The 11,453-nt window shown below is 65.8% G+C and overlaps 1 protein-coding gene across 1 annotated transcript; it reads left to right on the top strand.

Annotated features, from left to right (window-relative positions):
* Nucleotides 1–2,589: 2,589 nt before the first annotated feature.
* On the top strand, nucleotides 2,590–4,435 carry LOC128975264 (WAP four-disulfide core domain protein 2-like). Its single transcript, XM_054392072.1, has 4 exons — nucleotides 2,590–2,677; nucleotides 2,964–3,098; nucleotides 4,136–4,288; nucleotides 4,399–4,435. The coding sequence occupies exons 1-3, from the start codon at nucleotides 2,590–2,592 to the stop codon at nucleotides 4,285–4,287; spliced, it is 375 nt and encodes a 124-aa protein (XP_054248047.1). The 3' UTR covers nucleotide 4,288; nucleotides 4,399–4,435.
* The last annotated feature ends 7,018 nt before the right edge of the window (nucleotides 4,436–11,453 follow it).

The following is an 11,453-nucleotide window of genomic DNA, read 5'->3' as shown; positions in this document are numbered from 1 at the left end:
ACTGCCACCTGGGGATGCTGCAGCAGCTTTGGAGCTCGGGGTTGCTGATCCTACAGCCTCAGCCAGGATCCTCCCGTGGGAATTGCTATGGTGTGGAGATGACTGCCCATGGCCCTGTTGGCAGCCCCCCATGCTCTCCACAGCCTCTGTCCAGGAAGTGGGGACAGCAGTGTTCCTGATGCCACGTGCTGGGGACAGGAGCCAAAGTGTTTCTGTCTCCCAGAAAGCAATGCCCACTGCGTGGGCTGGAGCTGCTGCCCCTGCTAGCAGCATGTCCCTCTCCAGCTCTGGCTGGCTGAGAGCAGCTCCGGCTGGATCAGCCCCGTGGCAGCCAGCTGGGCACGCCGGGGGCATGGCACAACCTTGGGCAAACCTGCTGACACCCACACCGCAGCTCTCACCTTCCTCTGCGGTTTCCCTCCTGCCACCAGCCTGGTGCTGAGCTCCCAGCTGCTCCCATCCGGCTGCTCTGGTGCAGCCCAGCTGTTGGCATTCATGCTTGCATCCTCCCAGCTCTGGCTGCTCACCGCTGGCACCAAGGGCACCCCGCACACTGGGGCAGAGCTATGACCCTCAAAGGCAAGTGCTGGCACAGGAGCAGCAGCTCAGCCACAGTGGGACACTGGGGCAGCTCCTGCCCTGGCTGTGGGGATGGCAACACTGTGTGGGCTGTGTCAGGGAGTCCTGGGACAGAAACACCAGTCCAGCCCAGTTCCCCAAAGAGCTATCACCAGTGGGAACCAGTTGCGTGGGCAGAGTGGGAGCACCCAGCCACCGAGCATGGCACAGGGACAAGGGCAGTTCTGCCAGTTTCCCTGCCATGCCCTGCCACTCTCCCCACCACCCTTGGCCTGTCCCCCATTCCCATGTGTCAGGTCCTGCTGCCAGTGGCGGTAAAGCACAGCAGCAGGCAGGCAGCTGTGCTATCCACACCAGCTCCTGTTCCTGCACAAACACCCATGGCAGGGAGGGGACTGCAAGGGCAAACAGTTCCTCATTCACTGCCACTGCCCCATGCTGTGCTGCTGCCCAGGGGGTTCAATTACCTGGCATGGATCTTGGCGCAGACACTGCTCATGACTCAGGGCAGGGACTGTGTCCCTGTCCCCCTGCACTCTGGTCCATGTAGGGCTGCAGGATGCTCCAGTCCAGAGCTGGGGCTGCCCCAGAGCCTCTGCCAGTAATGGGTGCAAATCACTAGCACCAGAGCAGGTCTCATGCTTCTCCCCACACAGGAGAGGCTCAGCCTGTGACAACTCCCTGGATGGGGCTCAGGGAGCCAGGATGCCCTGACATTGCCTCCAGGCAGAGGGGTCCAACCTGTGCCCCCCAGGCAGACCAGCACCTTTTAGAAGGACCCGTGTCGTGACAGCTGCCAAACCACCTGAGCTACTGAGCTGAAACCACGGGTTGTGAGCAAAGGGGACAGGGTCCTCAGACCCTTCCAGTGCAGTGCTGGGCTGCTCTGCTTCCACCGGCAGCCCTGGAGGAATTGCAACGGTGCCAGCCGCGCCTGCAGCAGAGCCAGGAGCTGGCAGAGCGGCGAACGCCAATGGGAGCAGGGCAGCCATGGCGGGTGATCTGGGCTGCTTGGCTGGTTGGGCCTGCCCAGGCACAGGTCGGCTCAATGCTGCCTGGCACGGCCGAGCGTCCCGGTGTGCCACCAGGCGCCGTAAGTGCCGCCAAAGGAGTGCTGGCACAGCTGCCGCGGGGGCTCCAGGGTCGTACGGCCCCCGGCACTGTTGTGCCCCGCAGCGCCGGGCGCACAGCCAGAGCATGCCGGCAGCTCGCTCCCCGCCAGCCACTCGCCCAACCGGTGCTGCCAGATGGTCTGGGCCGCATCCCCGCGGCTGCGGGAGGCTGCGAGGATGGCGGATGCCATGGGAAGAGACTGGGCCTGGGCAGAAAGAGCTGCTGGGGTGGTGTGGGGGAGGCTGGAGAGCAGGCAGCCTGAAGAGCCCTCCAGCCGAGAACGAGAGCTGGAGGAGGACAAGTGGCTGGAGCTGGGCGAGCGGCGGCTGCAGCCGAGACACAGCTCCCAGCCGTGCCACCAGCTTGTCCTCGCCTTTGGGCATCAGCGGTCCAGGCCGGGAGCTCCACTCGTGCTCGTGGCTGGAGTGATGGGAGGAACGGATGGAGCCTTATCCCTGGACCACCCTCGCTGGCAGTGCCAGCTGCATCCCCGTGACCTGTGTTGGCTGAGCCCCATGTGGGGCTCAGCAGTTGAGGTCATCGGGGGCCTGGCGTGTGGCACCGGCCATGGCCGGTGGGTGCCGGGCGTGTGGCACACGGGGGCCAAGGCCGGTGGGGGCCGGGCGTGTGGCACCCGGGGGCCATGGCCGGTGGCGGCTGGCGGCTGTTCCTGCCGGGCGAGTTTTTGGCGTGGCGGCCGGGCTCCTCCAGGCTCCCCCTCCCTGGTCGGCAGCCAGCGGCAGCAGATACCTGATCCTGGGTTGTGCAAGCGAAGGGGGAGCCTGGCCCTGCCCGGCCCTTGGGAACCACCCGGAAGGCCGAGCCCGCGGCCCCACCTGGAAAAGAGCTTAAAGGGCGGCCGGGCAGCCCCGCAGGCGCAGCGCCGGCTCCCGCACCATGCCCGTGGCCCGCAGCGTGCTCGTCCTGGCAGGGCTCCTGGCTCTCTGGGCAGAGCTGCCTCCAGCATCCGCCCAGAATGTCACCAGTGAGTATGAGCGCACGGCAGAGCGCGGCACGGCTCGGCACGGCTCGCTGCAGCCTGACATGGCTCGGCACGCCCCGGGCGAGCAGCCAGCATTGCTCCCAGCTGTGGGGCCTGCTGGGGTCATAGCTGGGCGCCAGCCGGTGCCCGGCGCGGTTGGGCTCGGCAGCATCCCTGGAGCCAGCCCTGGGGCTGGCAGCAGCATCTTCTGCTTCAGGCCACAGCCCTCGCCCCACTGTGGGGCCGGCAGCCCTGGCGCCCACCCATGCGCCCACCCTTTGCCTTGCAGCAAAAGCCGGCGTGTGCCCGGACCCGGCGACGGAAGCGGTGAACTGCACGGTGGGGTGCCAGTCCGATGGCGACTGCGAGAGCACCCTCAAGTGCTGCCCGGCGGCCTGCGGCAAGGCCTGCCAGAAGCCCGACGGTAACGCTCCCTCCTGCTCCCGGCTGCGCTGCTTGCAGCCGGTCCCGCTGCTGAGAGACAACAGCCTGTCCCTGCTGGAGCACCGCTGCTCCAGAGCCTGGGACCGGCCGTGGGCCCGGGCGCCCAGTGCCCACCCGGCTGCAGCGTGGTGTCGAGGGTTTTGCGTGGAGCCCAGCATGGTTGGGGTGCTCTCCCGCGGGGCCACGGCTGCCCCTTCCTTCTCCTGGTGGCACGGAGGTTGAGCTTCCGAACGGCTCAGGGGCCAGGGCAGAGGGCAGGGGCCTGCGCCGCTCCCCTCGCTGCCTGCTCAGCCCCCCAGGCACTGCTGTCCCTCCTGACATCATGTCCAGGAAGTGTCTCCCAAGGGCGTCATCCGCAGCCCTCTGCTGAACGCGGCCCCGCAGCCCCCCGGCTGGGCACGGTCACCGCCCCGTTCCTGCCGGAGAGCAGCCCCAGCAGATGAGCGCCGGAATTGGAATCTCCAGCTGCAAACACCTGGATGTGGACTGGAGGCTCCAGTGCCTCCGTGGCCGCCCGCAAGGACGAAGCTGGCCTGTCTGTGCTGCAGAGGAGGACAGCGCAGTGCAGAGCAGGGAGCACAGTGCTGGTGGCAGGCAGCAGCAGGCAGCAGGATGGCAGGGGCACAGTCAGGGCACGGGCTGCCTGGGGGGCACATGCCCCCCACGGAAACCTGGGCTGAGCCTACATACCAAGCCCACTTGCCACAAGTGCCTAGCCAGGGCTGTCCACAGTGGCTATGGGGGAAAGGGGCCAAGGCTGCCATCAGGGCTGTGTGCCGTGGTTACATGTCCTGTGCCAGCCAGCGTGTGAGATCACCATGCCTGCCCAATCTGTCCCCATTGGATCAGGCTGGTGGGACTGCCAATGGGCAAAGCCATGGGGTGGAGGAGCCACCAAGTGGCACAAAGGCCCCTTCTGTATGGCAGCCAGGGACTAGAGCCATGCCCTCTGCTGGGTCAGCTCTGCCCCTTGTGCCATGACTACGGGTCTGAAGCCATGTCCCTTCACCTTTGCAGAGAAGCCTGGCACCTGCCCACCCGTCAACCCAGGGATCCCCATGCTGGGCGTCTGTGCCAACCAGTGTAAGTCTGACTCCAACTGCTCCGGGAACCAGAAGTGCTGCAGGAATGGCTGTGGCAAGGTCTCCTGTGTGACACCCATCCACTGAGGTCAGCTGGGTGACCACGAACCCTGGGGGTCCCACGGCACCCATGGCATGGCATCCATGGCACAGTGCCCACACACCCAGCCTGCTCACTGCTCTCTGCTCCCTTTGCAGGCACAGCCACCTCCTTCCAGCCAGGTCACAGGGAAGCTGCTGCCCGATGCCAGTCCCATACACCCAGGCCCCAGCCCCACAGAGTCTCCCTTCTTCCGGAGCCTTCAGCCTCAGCCTTCCTGATGAGGTCCCCTGCTTGGGGCACACCACAGCACCCTGCGTGCCCACCAATAAAGCAGCATCTCCCTGCCACACTCGTGGCTGTCTCTCTGCCCTCCGTGCCCGTGTCCGTCTCTCTGTCCTGCCATGCTGCCAGCCAGGCAGGAACCCTGCCTGCTCCTGGTGGCATCCTGCTCACCACAGCTGCTGCTGGTGCTGGGGTCCCATCAGAGTGGAGCTGCTCCCTGTTCTGGGGTGTCTGGGCACAGGGAGGCTGCCAGCAAGTGCTGTCACTGGAGTACCACCCAGATCCCTCCTGCTCCCCATGCTCCCATCCCTGCAGTGGCACACTGCTCATGGCAGAACCCTGGAGGAGCCACAGGCAGTGTGAAGTCCCCATGCCTCTGCCCCATGCCTGCCTCTGCCTGCTTAGAGCTGGGCCCCACTCCCACTCCTGCTCTGCTCTCCTGGCACCTCCCGCTCCCCACAGAGCTACTGGGGACCCTCCTGCACCCACCCCAGTCCTGCTCCAAGTTCCTGGGACCAGAGCAATCAGTCCCTTCTGCCTGAGGGGCCAGTGTCCCCAGAGCCCCTGCCATTGACAGGGGACAGAGCAGAGCTGTCGGCTGGGGCAGAGTGAGCCCTGCACTGTGCCTGGCACAGCCTGGTGCCCAGTGCCTGGTTCTGCTTCCCCATCTTCCTGTGATGCAGGTGCAGGCTGGTGCACCCTGTCTCAGTACCGTGGCAACTGCTGATGGTCCCCAGGCAGGACTGTGTGGGCCCTGAGGACCAGGCACAGGACGTGACTTCCCCGTGTGCCATCCTTGCATGCCATGGGGGAGTACAGGCACCAGGCTCTGCATGCCCACAGGTCACCGGTGACCTGGAAAGGGCACAGTGCGGAGGATGTGGCAGCCATTGGCCCTGAGCCCAACACTGCCCAGGAGTCTCCTCTAAGCTGGATTGTTCGTGCCCGGTGCTCCCACGGTCCTGGCACCGACCTGCTGTGGGAAGGAGCAGCTTGCTTCAGCCGCTCCCCATCCCAGGAGGGTTTAAATCCTGGCCAGTTTGCCCAGCAGCACAGTGCCCAGACAGCTGCACAATGCCAGGCAAGCATACCCTCCTCCTGACACTCCTGGTGCTGTTGGTGCAGCTGTTGCCCACCCTGGCTCGGAAACACCGTGCCAGGGACCAGGCTGCTGCAGTCACCCCAGCACCGCTTCAGGCCCCACGGAGACGCTGGCACCGCACTGCCCTGCCTGCCCCAGGCAAAGCAGGCGAGTGCCCGGCAGCAGGGAGTGGAGCCCAGCGTGCCCCCAGGCTGTTCTGTCTCTCCGACCACAGCTGTCCTGGCAACGAGAAGTGTTGCCAGAGCGGCCAGGCCAGGACCTGCCTCCTCCCCACCACAGGTACTGCCAGCTCCCCGGAGAGATGCCAGTACAGGGACTGGGGAATGGGTGGGATGTGACTGGGGGTCTGTGCCCATGTCGGTGCCCCACTCCCTGGGCACACAGCCACATGGATCATCGCCCTCTGCAGAGAGCCCAGGGTACTGCCCCCGCGCCAGCAGTGCCGTTGGAGCAAGTTGTGGGATGAGCTGCCGCAACGACTCTGCGTGCCACCCCGGGGAGAAGTGCTGCACCCGCGGCTGCTGTGCCCACTGCGTGCCTGCCGAGCCAGGTAAGGCAGCCTGGCCGTACCCCAAGCCGGGCTAGCAGTGCCATGAGGCACCCCCACGGGGCCTGCAGCCCCCATCACTCCGTGTGGCAGCTGTGGGTACTGCGGGGCCAGCCTAGCTGCACGCCGAGCCCTGAGCCTGCCCTTCCCTCCAGCCAAACCCGGGTTGTGCCCACGGAAGCGTGCCCAGGGCAGCGCTGCCTCCTGCCCCAACCGCTGCTCTGACGACCGCGACTGCCGCGGGGACCACAAGTGCTGCTTCTCCGGCTGTGGGCTGACCTGCATCCCGCCGGGCACAGGTACGGCCCCACCACCCCTCCTCGCGGGGCCAGGCACCCAAGGGCCTGACCCGCATCCCCCCCCCCAAGCATGTGCATCCCCAGCACTGCCCACGGCTGCCCCACATCCACCCCGCAACCTTGCCAGTGAAGGCTCATGCCCCCCACGAAGCCCGGCGTGTGCTCAGCCGTGCTGCCAGACAAGCCGTGGCCGGCCAGGTGTGTAGCCGGTGGCAGCCATCCAGGCCCCAGGGAGTATGAGCCACCAGCTGTGGCTCCCAGTGCCACACACCCATCCTGGGCAGAGCCCTGGCACTCACAAGCCCCTGAGAAGGGACCCTTGTGTCCAGCTCCTCTGTGACAGGTGAGTGTTGCACCCCATCCGTGCCCCACTCAGGCTGGGTGCTGGCTAGGACTGCTGCCAGGGTTGTCTCTCATCAGTCCAGCTGACAGCTGGCATCCCATACTGCCCTCTGATGGGTCTGACTGGGTCAGACTGGTGTGGGTGTAAGGCTAGAGGCTGAGGGCAGTATGGGGCTCTGGGAGGGAGGGCAGGAGGCAGGATGCGGGCAAGATGGGAGCAGGATAGGGGGAGACCGAGATCATGCCAGGAGCAGGGCTGTGGACAGCAGGATCCTGGCACAGCGCAGTCCCTGTCGTCACCAGTCAGCCGCCGTGCCACGGCGAAGCGCGGAGTGTGCCCCGCGGTGCTGCGCGGCTCCCTGGGACCCTGCCTGGAGCTCTGTGACACCGATGATGACTGCCCTGGGAACGCCAAGTGCTGCACCACCGGCTGTGGCCACATCTGCAAACCACCCACTGAGGGTAAAGCCGCCCAGACCCCCCCAGGCCAGGGCGGGCACCCCATTGGCTGCACCCAACTTTCCTCGTGGGTGCCCGCCCCCACCCCAGGGGTGATGGGAGCGTGGGGACCCAGCTGCTGTCCCCACGGGGCAGGGTCCACTGAGAGGCTTACTTGCTGCGGGCTCCCCCAGACCAGGGGATGTAATGCTGACAGCAGGGAGCCCCTCACCCTTCCCTCTCTCCACATGTGCCAGTGCGGCCCGGGCTCTGTCCCCCCACGGCTGATGGTGGCCAGGCAGCTGCGTGTCTCTTCCTGTGCCTGCAGGACAGGGACTGTCCCCGCGGTCAGAAGTGCTGCTTGCAGGGCTGTGGCCGGGCGTGTGTCTCCCCACTGCAGGGTAAGAGGCCCCCAACACAGCCACCTCCTGGCTCCAGCAGCCACGGGTACTGTGCAGGTCTCATCCAACCTGAATGAAACTGAGGGGGTCTCGAGTGGTTCACCCCAGGACCCCCAACCCTCGGGGCAGGAGCACCCCACCCCTCACGCTGACAGCCTCATCCATCCCCTGCAGGCACAGCACAGGAGACACAGGAGGGGCTGCATAAGTAGCTGCCGTTTTGGGGCACTCCCCACCCTGCTGCCATCACACCCCTTGAGTGGGCACCATCTTCTGCCCATCCCTGCACCGGACCCTCTGCACTGCCAGCAAGGTGCCACCAGCATCGCTCTGACAGGTCCCTGCAGTATGGGCAGAGAGGCAAATCCCTCCACCTCCCGAGCCCCGGCTGCTCCTCAGTTTTGGAACAGAATAAACCAGCCCATGTCACCTCCTGCTCTGGGTCACTGTCCTTGTGCTCTGCGGTGCCTTCCCCACAGGTGCCAGTGGCCCTGGAGCGTGCGCAGGCAGGAGGTGCAGGCAGGAGCCGGGCAGCTGTCCCTGCAGGCAGCGCTGCCCTGGGGCACAGAGTGGTTCCCTTTTCCGTGCTTCCAGCCACCATCACCTGGTGGTGACCATTGCCTGGTGGTGACCATCCCACCGCAGGGGCGGACGGAGGGTGTGTGGTGATGTCCCCTCAGCAGTCACAGAGTGCAGGAACCAGTTCCCTCAGATTCCGTGCACCGGGGCTCATTTGCACCCTGAGGTGTGAACACCTGGCTGGAGGAGCAGTCACGGGTTGGGGTCGATGAAGCCCCGAGCCAGGGAAGGGGCAGGGAGCAGCAGCCACGTGCCAGGGGCCATGGCAGGACTTGTTCACTCCCCAGACCCAGTCCCTTCACCATGCTGGGACACCTAGCTGGTCCAGGACACCTCTCGTGGTGCCGGATTCTGAGTGGTCCTGTGTGCAGAGGCTGAGCCGACCCATGGGTGCCAGGTGGCACTATGGTGGCAGAGTCCCTCTGGCTGCTCCCGCTGCCATGCTGCGGCCAAGTCGTGGGTCTCTCGGTGGCCACCAACCTAGCGAGCAAAGGGACGAGCAGGGCTGAAGAGAAGCCCAGACAGCGACGGCAGCGGCAGAGACAGGACCGTCTGCCACGGGGGGCGATAGCCACAAGCCCCGGCTGCCCTCCCCAGCCCTGCGGGTCACGCTGACCCGACAGCGCGGCACAGCCAAAGATAAGCAGGGTGGCGGCCGGGGCACGGGCGGATTCTGGGAACTGCCCCTCCTCCTGCCCCTCCTGCCCAGGCACAGCCAGCCTGCCACCACTGGCAGCCCAGCTTCAGCTGCCCTGGCACTCCGGGTACCCCTGCCAGAGACTTCAAACCCGGCCCCAGCTCAGCTCCAGACACGCACAACTCTCCTGGCAGCACCATGAGGCTGGGGATTCTCCTCCTTCTGGGGCTCCTCATCCTCAAGGCAGAGCCAGGCACACCAGAGGAGAAAGGTGGTGAGTACAGATGGGCAAACCCAGCAGATGCCAGGCGCAGGCACCCTGGGGCCAGCTCCTTGCATCCAGGCCCCCCTATGCCCCTACCATGTCCCCTTTGTTCCTGCCCAGCACATGCTGGCACTGCCCAGCACACACCGATGGGGACCATGTCCCACCTGGCTGCATCTCAGCCCTGCTGCCTTCAGGAGCCTGTTTCCACCCCCTGCACCCCTACCTGCACTCCTGGCACCCCATGGCTGTGTGGTGAAGGAAGAAGCAAGGAGGGTGCTGGTGGGGGGCCAGGGCTGCCCGGAGCCCCACCCCTGTGGCCTGGCAGTGCTGGGCTCTGCTCCTCACAGCCCCCACCCCTGTGTGTGGCCCCGACCACGGGCAAGCCCAAAACCCCGGGGAAGGGGGCCAGGCTGTGGGTGTTGCTTTCTGGGCACAGACCCCAGTGCCAGGTCTCCCCTGCCGTGGGGGCCATGCCAGGGGCAGCGGTGCCCAGCTGGGGCGATGCTCTGCCCGGCCTGACACAGCGGCCGAGCTCCGTCTTTGTTGTGAGCGAGCAGCTGCTGTTTGCAGGGAAAGCTCCCAGCAGCGCTTCTGTTTGCAGCCCAAACAGCGCAGCGCTGCCAGGGGCTGCCCGGGGCTTGTTTGCAGAAACTGCTGCTCCCACATCCCCCGGCCGGTGGGCAGAGCTGGGCACAGCGCCAGCTGGAGCTTGCCTACGCCTGGGACAAAGACAGGGCTGCTGCGATGTTCCCAGCACCGCCAAGATGAGCACAGGGTGCCAGGAGGAGGAGGAAGAAGATGAGGAGGAGGAGGCAGCGAGGGGTGTGCTGCGGGCACAGAGGATGCACAGGGCAGCAGGATGCCCGGGGATGGATCCTGACCTCCAGCCAGTGCTGGCTCGGTGCTGGTTTCTCCCTGGCAGTGGCAGTGACACTTGCTGCCTTGCAAGGGCACACACAGCCCTGTGCCATGCCAGCCTGTACCATGTACGTCTTGGTGTGGGGGTACAGCAGTTTTGGGGCCGTGCTGCAGGGGAGTCTTCAGTGCTACTCGCACCAGTCCTGCCCTGCCTGGCAGTGCTGGTGTTGCCATCAACTGGGCACTGCCATGCCAGCAAGGGAGGGTTAGTGGGAGCTGGGCCCCTCAGCTGAGGCCCCAGGAGGCTGAGCTCCTGCGAGGACCTTGCTCTCTACGCTGTGTTCCCTCTTCTGGTGTCTGTCTCTTGCAAAGGGGCTCCTCACCCACTTCCTGAGGGCTGGAGGGTGAGGAGCTCTGCCTGACACTTCGCTGATGATGCCATCCCACCGTAGGGCAGGCCCAGAAGCCAGGCAGGTGCCCACGGGACTTCATGCGCTGCCTGCGCCTGGAGCCCCCACTCTGTGCCAACGACTCCAGCTGCCCTGGCTGGCACAAGTGCTGCCCCCGGGACTGTCAGCTCCGCTGCACTCCCCCAGCAGAAGGTACAGCATTGTGGCACATCCACCAGCAACACCTCCCTCCAGGGGCAGCTGGCACCCATCTGCCCCATCTCTGTCCCCATCCTTCTGCCATCCCCACTGCCAAGGAGCAGCTCTCTGTGTTCTGCTGGCACCTTCTGCTCCTAGAGTGGGCATGGAGTATGTGGAGGGATCCAGCTGGGGTCTGGCAGGAGCTGGCAGAGGAGTCTGACAAGTTCAGGTCTCCTGGCACTGCCCTGGGCTGATGCTCATACAGCCTCACCTCTCATCCCTGCTGCCCCCTGGCACTGCAGAGAAACCTGGCACCTGCCCAGTGGAAGCCCCTGAGGGTCTCTTCTCCCCCTGCTCCTTCCCCTGCCTGGAGGACAGGGACTGCCTGGGTGCCCAGAAGTGCTGCCAGCTGCGCTGTGGCTCTGCCTGCCTGGAGCCACTACAGGGTAAGGCCTCTGCATGGCACTGGCACAGTCTTGGCTAGCTGTAGAGTGCTTCCATGCTCTAGATACCTGCCACCCTCTGCCACCCCTCTGCCTCCCCCCTGCCTCCCCCCTGCCACTCCCCTGCCACCATGGGGGACCTGCATGCCGTGTGCCCTGCACCAGCTGCTTCTGGATCTGGGCATGTGCCCCAGGGTGGGCAGGGCAGTGGGATGGGCATACTGCAGCCTTACACTCACTCTGCCCCACCAGACCAACCCAAACCCGAGGAGTCCCCCACAGTCAAGCCAGGGCCAGCAGGGCCATGCCAGGAGAGGTGCCAAAGTGACAGCAACTGCTCTGACACAGAGAAATGCTGCAACAACAGCTGTGGCAGGCAGAGCCTGCTGCCAGCCCCGGCCGGTGAGACAGGATGGGATGGGCA

This window comes from Indicator indicator, chromosome 24, assembly GCF_027791375.1.
Source record: "Indicator indicator isolate 239-I01 chromosome 24, UM_Iind_1.1, whole genome shotgun sequence".
Taxonomy (NCBI): domain Eukaryota; kingdom Metazoa; phylum Chordata; class Aves; order Piciformes; family Indicatoridae; genus Indicator; species Indicator indicator.
This window is presented reverse-complemented; position numbering and strand designations above follow the sequence as displayed.